Source organism: Heterodontus francisci, chromosome 9 (assembly GCF_036365525.1).
Source record: "Heterodontus francisci isolate sHetFra1 chromosome 9, sHetFra1.hap1, whole genome shotgun sequence".
NCBI lineage: Eukaryota > Metazoa > Chordata > Chondrichthyes > Heterodontiformes > Heterodontidae > Heterodontus > Heterodontus francisci.
Genome location: NC_090379.1, coordinates 118,142,926 through 118,156,277, shown reverse-complemented (window position 1 = coordinate 118,156,277; position 13,352 = coordinate 118,142,926). Strand labels below are relative to the sequence as shown.

At 44.7% G+C, this 13,352-nt stretch overlaps 1 protein-coding gene across 1 annotated transcript in view; it reads right to left on the bottom strand.

Annotated features, from left to right (window-relative positions):
* The window catches only part of LOC137374016 (cysteine-rich protein 2-like), a 53,475-nt gene extending 51,666 nt beyond the window's left edge, over positions 1-1,809 (bottom strand). The window contains exon 1 of the mRNA XM_068039785.1: positions 1,689-1,809. Coding sequence (XP_067895886.1) covers positions 1,689-1,731 — 43 coding nt within the window. The 5' untranslated portion in view covers positions 1,732-1,809. The remainder of the gene's footprint in view (positions 1-1,688) is intronic.
* Between the last annotated feature and the right edge of the window lie 11,543 nt (positions 1,810-13,352).

The window sequence follows — 13,352 nt, the reverse complement described above, 5'->3', positions numbered from 1 at the left end:
GCACAGAGGGAGGCCATTCGGCCCATCGTGTCTGTGCTGACTCTCAGAGTAACTTAGCTACTCCCACTCCCCTGCCATTTTCCCATAGCCCTGTAAATTCTCTCTCTCCAGAATTATCCAATTCCCTTTTGAAAGCCATGATTGAACCTGCCTCCACCACACTCTCAGACAGTTCATTCCAGATTCTAACCTCTCGCTGCAGAACATTTTTCCTCATGTGGCCATTGGTTCTTTTTCCAATCAATTTATATTAGTGTCCTCTGGTTCTCAATCCTTCCACCAATGGGAACAGTATATTCTTAAAATCCAGAGACTGTGATAGGTGCAGGAATCACTTGTACCGAGGCATCCAAGAAACTTAGCAGAAAGTAGAATGGTAGACTTAAATCAGAAAGTGTACTGTATTTGTTCAATTGTGTGGAAAGTGATGATTAATAGCAGAGACAGATAAAACCCACAAATATCCTGCCCAATAATGAGGTTCGGGATGGGGAGGGAGCAGGGCAAGCGTGCCACATACAATCTCAGCTACAACATGAGCTGAAATTCCTCTTGTGACTAACAGGAAATTAGTTTTTTTTAAATAGCAAGTTAAGATCTGGAATGCACTGCCTGAAAGGGCGGTGGAAGCAGATTCAATAGTAACTTTCAAAAGGGAATTGGATAAATACTTGGAAAGAGAAAAAAAAATCATTCCGGCTTATGGGGCAAGAGCAGGGGAGTGGGGCTAATTGGATAGTTCTTTCAAAGAATTGGTACAGACATGATGGGCTAAAAGGTCTCCTTCTGTGCCACAAGATTCGAAGCAATTATCAATCATTAAAAACCCTGCTTAGCCATCTGAAATTGCCTTTTTGAACACAATTTCATCAATGGTTCGTTAATCACAGAGAAAACTGGGGCACTCTCCCATTATCAAAATAATTTAATTCCCATCACATGGAATAATTACAATAGGAGTGAGCAAGGGCTGGATGAACACAGACTGCTTTCTCTGACGCCCAATGTCCCTCAATAAATGTGAAGCGCCTTATTGCAAACAAACAGAGCCCTACCCCACTCTCAGTCTCTGATGGATCACCGCTATGCCTTTTGAAGATGATTCCCCAGAGAAGATTCTATTGTCGGGATAAAGACCCACCCCATCCCAGCGCCCAGCAATTCAATGAATGACAATTTTTCATGCAGGTGCAAGTGCCATGTGTCTGTTTCAGGTCGGTATCAGCTATTCCTAGACACCAGTCGACAAAGCAGTTACAAAACCCAACTGCAAAGGCGATTCTGTACATTTTCATGCAAACATCACCCATTCCACATAACAGCCCAACCGCCGCTGTCCAAAAGCCACAATAACACTACAGCAGAAACACTTGGTACATTTACATTGTTAACGCATCTCTCAACTAAATGCGAGTCAGGCGCCTCATACATCGCAGGCTCCTTGGGTTTGAATATTGAAGCAGCCTGTTTGCGAGTGTCTCACTCAGCCACTGCGCCTTGCTGTCTGAAAGATGCCCTTCGCATTCTGAAATGATCTCTTAATAAACGTCTCTCACTAAAACTGCCTTAAAAAAAGGAAACGTGAGTGCAACTGGGAGCCCATCATCCAAGACCCTTCATCAATAGAGACCAGACTCTCCTATTCCACATTGCAGACTCTCCGCAACAGGGGAATAACTGACTCTTACCGAAATAGACGGTTTTATCGCATTTGGGACATTTGGATGCCATGCTGGGTGATCCTGATGTCACTCGAACTCTTGCTGCCTCCTGTCTCTGGAATGATTCTGGTTCTCTGCACTCAGCCAGCGACACCAAACTCCCTCCCCCTCCACCCTCACTGGCTCCCTACAGCAGTCCTGCCCTCCACCCTCTGTCTTGATTCGCTTCCTGCCCCTGTCAATCTCACAAGCTTCCCACCCACTGCCTCCCAATGACAGGGAAATTATTGGTCCATTTTGGGAGGAGCTGGATTAAAGCAGCAGATAGCAGTAGAGTGACGATGTCTACTCATCCTCCTACAACATACAATGGTACCTGGGGGCACAGCCACCTGCTGCTCCCCTTTATCACCCCTTCACTCGAATGTCTGCATTTCCTGGGGGGGAAGGATGCTGATGGCAACATGATCTCGCATCACACACCCATACTGCCCAAAGAGGGAGGAGGAACTTGTATTTCTCTGGCGCCTGTCACAACCCCAGGACATCCCAAAGTGCTTCAACAGCCAATGAAGTGCAGTCACTGTTGTAATGTCGGAAGCATGGCAGCCAATTTGCGCACAGCAAGCTCCCACAATCAGTGAGGTGATAATGACCAGATAATCTGACCAGATGTGGGTTGAGGGAGAAATATGGGCCAGAACTCCCCAAGCTGTTTTTTTAAAATAGTGGCATGGGATCATTTGCTTATTTATCAAATATATTAATTTTATTTAATTAAATAAACAATTAATTAATCAATCAGGAATTAAAAAGCTAGTCTCAGTAATGGTAACCATGAAACTGCCAGATTCTCATAAAAGCCCATCTCGTTTACGAATACCCTTGATGGAAGGAAATCTGCCATCCTCAACTGGTCTGGCCTACATGTGACTTCAGACCCACAGCAATGTGGTTGACTCTTAACTGCCCTCTGAAATGGCCTAGCAAGCCAAAACCGCTCTGCAAATGTCTAATAAGAATAAAACTGGATGGACCACCAGGCATAAACCTAGGCCCCGGATACAACAAATGTTTCAACAACAACCTTGCCCCGTCGACCCTGCAAAGTCCTCCTCACTAACAACTGGGGGCTCGTCCCAAAGTTGGGAGAGCTGTCCCACAGACTAGTCAAGCAACAGTCTGACAGTCATACTCACTGAATCATACCTTACAACCAATGTCCCAAACTCCCTGGGTATGTCCTGTCCCACCGGCAGGACAGACTCACCAGAGATGGTGGCACAGTGGTATACTGTTGGGAGGCAGTGGCCCTGGGAGTGCTCAATATTGATGCTGGACTCCATGGTCTCATGGCATCAGGTCAAACATGGGGACGGAAACCTCCTGCTGATTACCACCTACCCACCACCACCCCCCCAGCCCAGGTAATGGATCAGTACTCCTCCATGTTGAACACCAATTGGAAGAGGCACTGAGGGTGACAAGGGCACAGAATGTACAGTGTGTGGGGGACTTCAATGTCCATCATGAAGAGAGGCTCAGTGGCACCACAAGTAACCTAACTGGCTGTCTCAGATGCATCTGTCCGTGACAGTATTGCGAGGAGTGACCACCGCACAGTCCTTGTGGAGATGAAGGCCCGTCTTCACATTGAGGATACCCTCCATCGTGTTGTGTGGCACTACCACCGTGCTAACTGAGATAGATTCAGAATTGATCTAGCAGTGAAAAACTGGGCAGCAGCAGAATTATATTCAACCACAATCTGTAATCTCATGGCCTGGCATATTCCCCCCTTCTACCATTACCATCATGCTGAGGGATCAACCCTGGTTCAAGAAGTGTGCAGGAGGGCATGCCAGGAGCAGCACCAGGCATATCTAAAAATGAGGTGTCATGGAATACTCTCCACTTGACTGGATGGGTGCAGCTCCAACAACAATTAAGAAGCTCAACACCATCCAAGACGAAGTAGCCCACTTGACTGGCACCCAATCCACCACCTTCAACATTCAATCCCTCCACCACTTGCACACAGTGGCAACAGTATCTACAAGATGCACTACAGTAACTCACCAAGGATCCTTCAACAACACCTTCCAAACTTGCCACCTCTACCACCTAGAAGGACAAGGGCAACAGATGCATGGGAATGCCACCACCTCCAAGTTCCCATCCAAGCTACACATCCTGGACTTGGACTTGGAACTATATCGCCATTCCTTCACTGTCGCTAGGTCAAAATTCTGGAAATCCCTTCCTTACAGCATTGTGAGTGTACCTACACCCCAAGGACTGCAACGATTCAAGAAAGCAGCTCACAACCACCTTCTCAAGGGCAGTTAGGCATTGGCAATAAATGCTGGCTTAGCCAGCGACACCCACATCCCATGAATGAATTTAAAAAAGAAGCATCCACTAGACAAGGCCTCGGTTTAATGTCTCATCTGAAAGACACCATCTAGGTCAATGCTGCATTCCTTCAGTATTCGACTGAGGGTGTCAGCCCAGATGATTCAGATGTGCTCACATCTCTGGAGTGGAACCTACCCACAACCTCCTGCCTCAGAGGCTAGAGGACTACCTACAACTGATGCAGAAAAATTACAGATAACTTTTACCATGAGAAGACAAAAGAATGTGGGACAAGAAAAGGCCATTCAACCCATCCAGCTTACTCCATACAGAGTCCCTGAATGATTACTGTAACATAGACCTGCCACACATACCATCTGTTGAGTCCCTACTTCAGGGAACATTAAATCCTCTCCCCAATGGTGTTAAATACCTCTATAAGCCATCATCTTCCAATCTTCCTTAGATACAGGAGTGGTGTCAGAGAACTGGAGAATTGCAAATGTTACACCCTTGCTCAAAAAAGGGGTAAAGATAAGCCCAGCAATTACAGGTCAGTCAGTTTAACCTTGGTGGTGAGAAAGCTTTTTGAAATGATAATTCAGGACAAAATTAACAGTCACTTGGAGAAGTGTGGATTAATTCAAAAAGTCCAGCACAAATTTGTTAAAGGCAAATTGTGTTTAACTAAAATAAAAGCAAAATACTGCGGATGCTGGAAATCTGAAACAAAAACAAGAAATGCTGGAATCACTCAGCAGGTCTAGCAGCATCTGTGGAAAGAGAAGCAGAGTTAACGTTTCGGGTTAGTGACCCTTCATTGGAACTGGAGTTCCGAAGAAGGGTCACTGACCCGAAACGTTAACTCTGCTTCTCTTTCCACAGATGCTGCTAGACCTGCTGAGTGATTCCAGCATTTCTTGTTTTTGTTGTGTTTAACTAACTTGCTTGAGATTTTTGGTGAGGTAACAGAAAAGGTTGATGAGGGGAATGCAGTTGATCTGGTGTACATGGATTTCCGAAATGTGTTTGATAAAGTGCCACATAATAGTCTTGTCAGCAAAGTTGAGGCCCATGGAATAAAAGGAACATCGATACAAGGTTGGTTGAGGGACAGGTAACAAAGAGTAGTGGTAAATGGTTATTTTTCAGACTGGAGGACAATGTACAGTGGTGTTCCCCAGAGGCCAATACTCAGGCCACTGCTCTTCTTGATCGATATTAATGACCTTTTTTTTCCTTTTTGGCCTCCTTGTCTCGAGAGACAATGGGTAAGCACCTGGAGGTGGTTAGTGGTTTGTGGAGCAGCGCCTGGAGTGGCTATAAAGGTCAATTCTAGAGTGACAGACTCTTCCACAGGCGCTGCAGATAAAATTGGTTGTCGGGTCTGTTACACAGTTGGCTCTCTCCTTGCGCTTCTGTCTTTTTTCCTGCCAACTGCAAAGTCTCTTCGACTTGCCACGCTTTAGCCCCGCCTTTACGGCTGTCCACCAGCTCTGGCAATTGCTGGTAACTGGCTCCCACGACTTGTGGTCAATGTCACAGGACTTCATGTCGCGTTTGCAAACATCTTTAAAGCAGAGACATGGACGGCCGGTGGGTCTGATACCAGTGACGAGCTCGCTGTACAATATGTCCTTGGGGAACCTGCCATCTTCCATGTGGCTCACATGGCCAAGCCATCTCAAGCGCCACTGGCTCAGTAGGACGTACATGCTGGGGATGTTGGCTGCCTCGAGGACTTCTGCGTTGAAGATACGGTCCTGCCACCTGATGCCAAGGATTCTCCGGAGACAGCAAAGATGGAATGCACTGAGACGTCGTTCTTACATAAGAACACAAGAACTAGGAGCAGGAGTAGGTAATTCAGCCCCTCAAGCTTGCTCCGCCATTCAATACAATCATGGCTGATCTCATCTCCACTTTCCCGCCCATTCTCCATAACCCTTCAACCCATTTCTAATTAAAAATCTGTCAATCTCCTCCTTAAATTTACTCAATGTCCCGGCATCCACCACACTCTGGGGTAGTGAATTCCACAGATTCACGACCCTTTGAGAGAAGTAATTTCTCCTCACCTCTGTTTTAAATCTGCTACCCGTTATCCTAAAACAATGACCTCTCATTCTAGATTGCCCCACAAGAGGAAACATCCTCTCTCTGTCTACTTTGTCAATCCCCTTAATCATCTTATATACCTCAACTAGATCTCCTCTCATTCTTCTGAACTCTAGAGAGTAAAGGCCTAAACTGCTCAATCTCTCCTCATAAGACAAGCCCCCCATCTCTGGAATCAATCTAGTGAACCTCCTCTGAACTGTCTCCAATGCAACTACATCCTTTCTCAAGTAAGGGGACCAAAACTGTACACAGCGCTCCAGGTGCAGTCTCACTAATGCCTTGGCTGACATACGTTGTCCAGGCCTCGCTGCCATAGAGCAAGGTACTGAGGACACAGGCTTGAAACACTTGGACTTTTGTGTTCCGTGTCAGAGCGCCATTTTTCCACACCCTCTTGGCCAGTCTGGACATAGCAGTGGAAGCCTTTCCCATGTGCTTGTTGATTTCTGCATCGAAAGACAGGTTACTGGTGATGGTTGAGCCCAGGTAGGTAAACTCTTAAACAACTTCCAGAAACACTCCTACAGGGGATGCAGAGACCAAGTGGGCCCGAATCAGAGACGCCATCTATGACTCAGCAATGACCACCTACGGCAAACATGTGAAGCAGAATGCAGACTGATTTCAATCTCACTTTGAAGAGATGGAACCAATCATAGCCGTTAAGCGTACTGCACTGCTGAACTACAAGAAAGCCCCCAGCGAGTTAACATCCTTAGCACTTAAAGCCGCCAGAAGCACCACGCAAAGAACAGCCAGGCGATGTGCAAATGACTACTGGCAACACATATGCAGTCATATTCAGCTGGCTTCCAACACCAGAAACAAGGAATGTATGATGGTATTGAGAGAGCTTTTGGGCCAACCGTCAAGAAGGTCGCCCCCCCACTCAAGAGTAAATCAGGGGACACGATCACTGACCAACGCAAGCAAATGGACCACTGGGTGGAGCACTACCTAGAACTGTACTCCAGGGAAAATGATGTCACTGATACTGCCCTCAATGCAGCCCAGTCTCTGCCAGTCATGGATGAGCTGGACGAACAGCCAACAAAATCGGAGCTCAGTTACGCCATTGATTCTCTAGCCAGCGGAAAAGCCCTTGGAAAGGACGGCATTAACCCTGAAATAATCAAGAGTGGCAAGCCTGCTATACTCTCAGCACTCTACGAACTGCTTTGCCTGTGCTGGGACGAGGGAGCAGTACCACAGGACATGCGCGATGCCAATATCATCACCCTCTATAAGAACGAGGGTGACCGCGGTGACTGCAACAACTACCGTGGAATCTCCCTGCTCAGCATAGTGGAGAAAGTCTTCGCTCAAGTCTTTTTAAACAGACTCCAGAAGCTGGCTGAGTGTGTCTACCGAGGCACAATGCAGCTTTCGAGCAGAGAGATCCACCATTGACATGCTGTTCTCCCTTCGCCAGCTACAGGAGAAATGCTGGGAACAATGGATGCCCCTCTACATTGCTTTCATAGATCTCACCAAAGCCTTTGATCTTGTCAGCAGACGTGGTCTCTTCAGACTAGCAAAGATTGGATGTCCACCAAAGCTACTAAGCATCATCACCTCGTTCCATGACAATATGAAAGGCACAATTCAGCATAATGGTGCATCATCAGACCCCTTTCCCAGCCTGATTGGTGTGAAACAGGACTGTGTTCTCGCACCCACACTGTTTGGGATCTTCTCACTGCTACTCTCACGCATTCAAGTCTTCAGAAGAAGGAATTTTCCTCCACACAAGATCAGGTGGCAGGTTGTTCAACCTTGCCCGTCTTAGAGCGAAGACCAAAGTATGGAAAGTCCTCATCAGGGAACTCCTCTTTGCTGATGACGCTGCATTAACATCCCACACGGAAGACATTCTGCAGTCTGCAGAAACTCATCGACAGGTTTGCGGCTGCCAGCAATGAATTTGGCCTAACCGTCAGTTTCAAGAAAACGAACATCATGGGACAGGATGTCAGAAATTAATATAAAAGCAAAATACTGCGGATGCTGGAAATCTGAAACAAAAACAAGAAATGCTGGATTCACTCAGCAGGTCTGGCAGCATCTGTGGAAAGAGAAGCAGAGTTAACGTTTCGGGTCAGTGACCCTTCTTCGGAACTGACAAATATTAGAAAAGTCACAGATTATAAACAAGTGAGGTGGGGGTTGGGCAAGAGATAACAAAGGAGAAGGTGCAGATTGGACCAGGCCACATAGCTGACCAAAAGGTCACGGAGCAAAGGCAAACAATATGTTAATGGTGTTTTGAAAGACAAAGCATTAGTACAGATTAGGTGTGAATATACTGAATATAGAACATCAGCAAGTGCAAACCTGAAGAAAAACAACCTGAAAAAAACAGTGGGTAAGCAAACTGAACAAACTAAGATGTCCCAGGGCACCTTCCCTTGCAATCGCAGGAGGTGTAATACCTGCCCATTTACCTCCTCTCTCCTCACTATCCCAGGCCCCAAACACTCCTTTCAGGTGAAGCAGCGATTTACTTGTACTTCTTTCAATGTAGTATACTGTATTCGCTGCTCACAGTGTGGTCTCCTCTACATTGGGGAGACCAAGCGCAGACTGGGTGACCGCTTTGCGGAACATCTCCGCTCAGTCCGCAAGCAGGACCCTGAGCTTCCGGTTGCTTGCCATTTCAACACTCCCCCCTGCTCTCATGCTCACATCTCTGTCCTGGGATTGCTGCAGTGTTCCAGTGAACATCAACGCAAGCTCGAGGAACAGCATCTCATCTACCGATTAGGCACACTACAGCCTGCCGGACTGAACATTGAGTTCAATAATTTCAGAGCATGACAGCCCCCCACTTTACTTTCATTTTTAGTCATTTTTAGTTATTTTTTCTTCCTTTTTTTTTTTTGCATTCCTTTTTACATTTTTTGCATTTATTTCATTTCATCTTAGTTTGTTCAGTTTGCTTACCCACTGTTTTTTTCAGGTTGTTTTTCTTCAGGTTTGCACTTGCTGATGTTCGATATTCAGTATATTCACACCTAATCTGTACTAATGCTTTGTCTTTCAAAACACCATTAACATATTGTTTGCCTTTGCTCCGTGACCTTTTGGTCAGCTATGTGGCCTGGTCCAATCTGCACCTTCTCCTTTGTTATCTCTTGCCCAACCCCCACCTCACTTGTTTATAATCTGTGACTTTTCTAATATTTGTCAGTTCCGAAGAAGGGTCACTGACCCGAAACGTTAACTCTGCCTCTCTTTCCACAGATGCTGCCAGACCTGCTGAGTGAATCCAGCATTTTTTGTTTTTGTGTCAGAAATTAATGACCTATATTAATGGATATATAGGGCACAATTTCAAAATTTGCAGATGGCACAAAACTTGGAAGTGTTGTGAACTGTGAGGAGGATAGTGATAGACTTCAAGAGGACATAGACTGGCTGGTGGAATGGGTGGGTACCTGGCAGATTAAATCTAATGCAGAGGAGTGTGAAGTGATGCATTTTGATAGGAAGAATGAAGAGAGACAATATAAACTAAACGGTAAAATTCGAAAGGGGCTGCAGGAACAGAGACACCTGAGGGTATATGTGGACAACTCATTGAAGATGACAGGGCAGGTTGAAAAAATGCGCAGTACACAGACCAGACCAGAGGGAACCTCTGATAACTACACAATTTCCAACCAGACCATGGAATCCTGGGCTTTATAAATTGAGGCATACAGTACAAAAGCAAAGAAGTTATGATGAACCTTTATAAAACACTGGATAGGCCTCAACTGGAGTGTTGTGTCAAATTCTGGGCACCACATATTAGGAAGGACGTGAAGGCATTGGAGAGGGTGCAGAAAAAAATCCAGGGTGAGGGATTTCAGTTACGTGGATAGATTGGAGAAGCTGGGACTGTTCTTGTGTATTGTTGTTAGCATAGTTTGAGTGTTGTTTACTGTTGTCTCGGAGTCTTGGTATGGCTAAATAGTAACACGTTTATTTTATATACATAACTATTTACACTCTCATTAAGCCCATCCAGCTAATACCTCTCATAATGCTTCTAGCTTCTTCCAAGCCTAATACCCATGTGACTATGACATCATCATCATCACTACAGTGGGATGGGTTACTGTTACTGTCTCAAATAAAACCCTTTCAGACATCTCCCCCAAGTCTTTGTCGGTATATATTTTCAATATATATATACATTCATTCATTTTGACTTTACATACTACCCCATCTCCACCACCCCCACCCCACCACCCCCCCGACCGCAAGTCTCCAACATCACAGAGTCAGTCCAGCGTGTTCTTGTCAGAGTTGCAAGATCTGTAGTTTTTCTTGAAGGTTTTGTTCGACAGCTTGGATGGCCTTGACCAATGTTTGTCATATCCTGTTGTCTGGGTTTCTTGATCATCATCTGGTTCTTCCAGATCTATGACTGGTTGTTGTGTTTGAGGTATAGGGATAAGGTTTCTCCAATTTCAATGTGAGTTCTACATAAGATCTCAGCTGAAATTTGTCTCTCTGGATGACTCTACATTTATGTCCTAGATCTCGTATCCATACCTTCTCTCCTTTAAGATTGGTAGGTTTCTGGTATGAAATCTTTTATTGTAATTGCGAGCTTGTTGGTTCCTGTAAGATTTCTCTCTGTCTTGAACTTTTTTGTAGTCTTGTACGTCTCGCCCCAGAAGTAGTTTTCTGGGTAAAATAGGAAGTTGAGATTTTATCTTCCTCCTCATCAACAGCTCTGAAAGTGAAAGTCCACATAACAATGGAGTAGATCGATAATCCAATAATGCAGTTGGAAGATCTTCGTTCTTCTGCACCAATGAGTTAATAGTTTGTAATCCTCTCTCCCATTCACCATTCAATTGAGGTAATGAGGGGAACTTGTGAGATGTTCAAATTCCCACTTTCTCCCAAATTGTGTGAAGTATTCATTTGCAAACTGCGGTCCATTGTCTGACACGACCTCACCAGGAATACCATTTGTTGCAAAGATCTCTTGTAAAGCTCTAATAACAGATTCTGTTGTTGAGTGCAATCTTTTCACTTCAATCCATCTTGAGAAATAATCGATCACTATGATGCAATATTTTCCATTGTTCATAAATAAATCCATTCCTAGACATTCAGATGTAAATGTGTTGGAAGCAGTTCAGAGAAAGTTTACTAGACTAATACCTGGAATGGGTGGGTTGTCTAATGAGAAAAGATTGGACAGGCTAGGCTTGTATCCGCTGGAGTTTAGAAGAGTAAGAGGTGACTTGATTGAAACATATAAGATCCTGTGGGGTCTTGACAGGGTGGATGTAGAAAGGATGTTTCCCCTTGTGGGAGAATCTAGAAGTAGGGGTCACTGTTTAAAAATAAGGGGTTGGCCATTTAAGACAGAGATGAGGAGAATTTTTCTCTCTCAAGGGTCGTGAGTCTTTGGAACTCTTTTCCTCAAAAGGCAGTAGAAGCACAGACTTTAAATATTTTTAAGGCAGAGGTAGATAGATTCCTGATAAGCAAAGGGATGAAAGGTTATCAGAGGTAGGCGGGCATGTGGACTCAAGGTTACAGTCAGATCAGCCATGATCTTATTGAATGGCGGAGCAGGCTTGAAGGGCCGAGTGGCTTGCTCCTGCTCCTAATTTGTATGTTCGTATGGTCTGGTTGGAAATTGTGTAGTTATCAGAGGTTCCCTCTGGTCTGGTCTGTGTATTGTACATCCCTGGCAATCCAAGATCATATTTTCTATGTCTTTGGATATTCCTGGCCACCAAAGAGATGATTGAGCCCAGGCTTTACATTTTGTGATTCCCATGTGGCCTTGATGCATTCTTACCAAGGTATTTGATCGAAGAGAAATGGGAATGGCAGTCTGTCGTTATACACCAGCAAATCATCTATGATTGTGAAGTGTCTCCTAAATTCAAAGAAAATTGGCAATATCTTCCCATTAGGACATTCTTGTGGCCAGCCTTGTGTACAATACTGGCATATCCAAATGCATTCCTCATCCCGCTTTTGAACGTAATGAAATCCTTGAAATTTCTGCATGTTTGCCAGCCATTGTGATGCTGTGTACTGTGTATATGACTTTATCTCTTCAACAAAGTTAATATCCTGTTGTGTAGGCTGGCCAACAGCTGTTCTTGATAATGCATCAGCAGAAGTTTGCATCTTTCCCTGAGCAAATACCATCTCGTAGGTATATCTCAACAACCTCAATTGGAATCTTTGAATTCACAGAGGCATCTTTGCAATTTCCTTCTCATCCAGTAAGAAAAACCAAGGGTTTGTGGTCTGTCTCAATAATCACTTTCAGGCCAATAATGTAATCAGAAAACTTCTCGCAAGGCCACGTGACTGCAAATGCTTCTTTTTCAATGACAGCATACCTTGTCTCTGTCTCAGATAAAGCATAGATGTGTAATTGATCAGTCTTCAACATCCATTTTGCTGTTCATGAAAGAGGACTGCACCTAACCATGTAGATGAGGTGTCTGCTGTGATTATTGTTGGTAATGAAGGGTTGTAATGTGCTAATATCTCTGGCGAGACTAGCATCTCCTTAATTCTTCAAAATGCTTGTTCTTGATGTGTGTTCCAACACCACACCTGATCTTTTTCACGAGTTGTCATAATGGTTCTGTTATCTGAGCCGAATTGGGTAAAAATTTTGCCAAATGTTTCACCATTCCAAGGAATCTTTGGATATGTTGGGCTGAGGTGGGAGTTGGAAACTCATTAATGGCTCCCGTCTTTTGCAGGTCTTCTATTATACCATTACTACTTAGTACATGTCCCAAGAAACGAGTGGGTATTTGAGAAGTCACACTTGTCATTAAATGTTAGCCCTTCGACTTGAAGACAATGTAGAAACGCTTTAACTCTCTGGTCATGTTCCTCAATGGATTCCCCATGGACCAGGATGTTGTCCATGTGACAATTCACCCCCTTTTAGGCCTTGCAGAATGTTGGACATGGTCCTTTGGAAGATTTCAGGTGCAGATTTTATACGAATGGTAAACGTTTGAAGCAAAATCTTCCGAACGGTGTGTAAATGTTGTGAGTAATCTTGACTTCTCGTCCAATGGAACCTGCCAAAAGCCACTGTTTGCATTGAGTTTAGTGAACATTATGCTTTTGGAAAGCTTTGTCAGGCTGTCATCAATCAAAAACGCAGGATGGATTTCCCTCGCCCTGGTTTTGTTAAGCTGTGTTAAGTCCACACAGTTATGA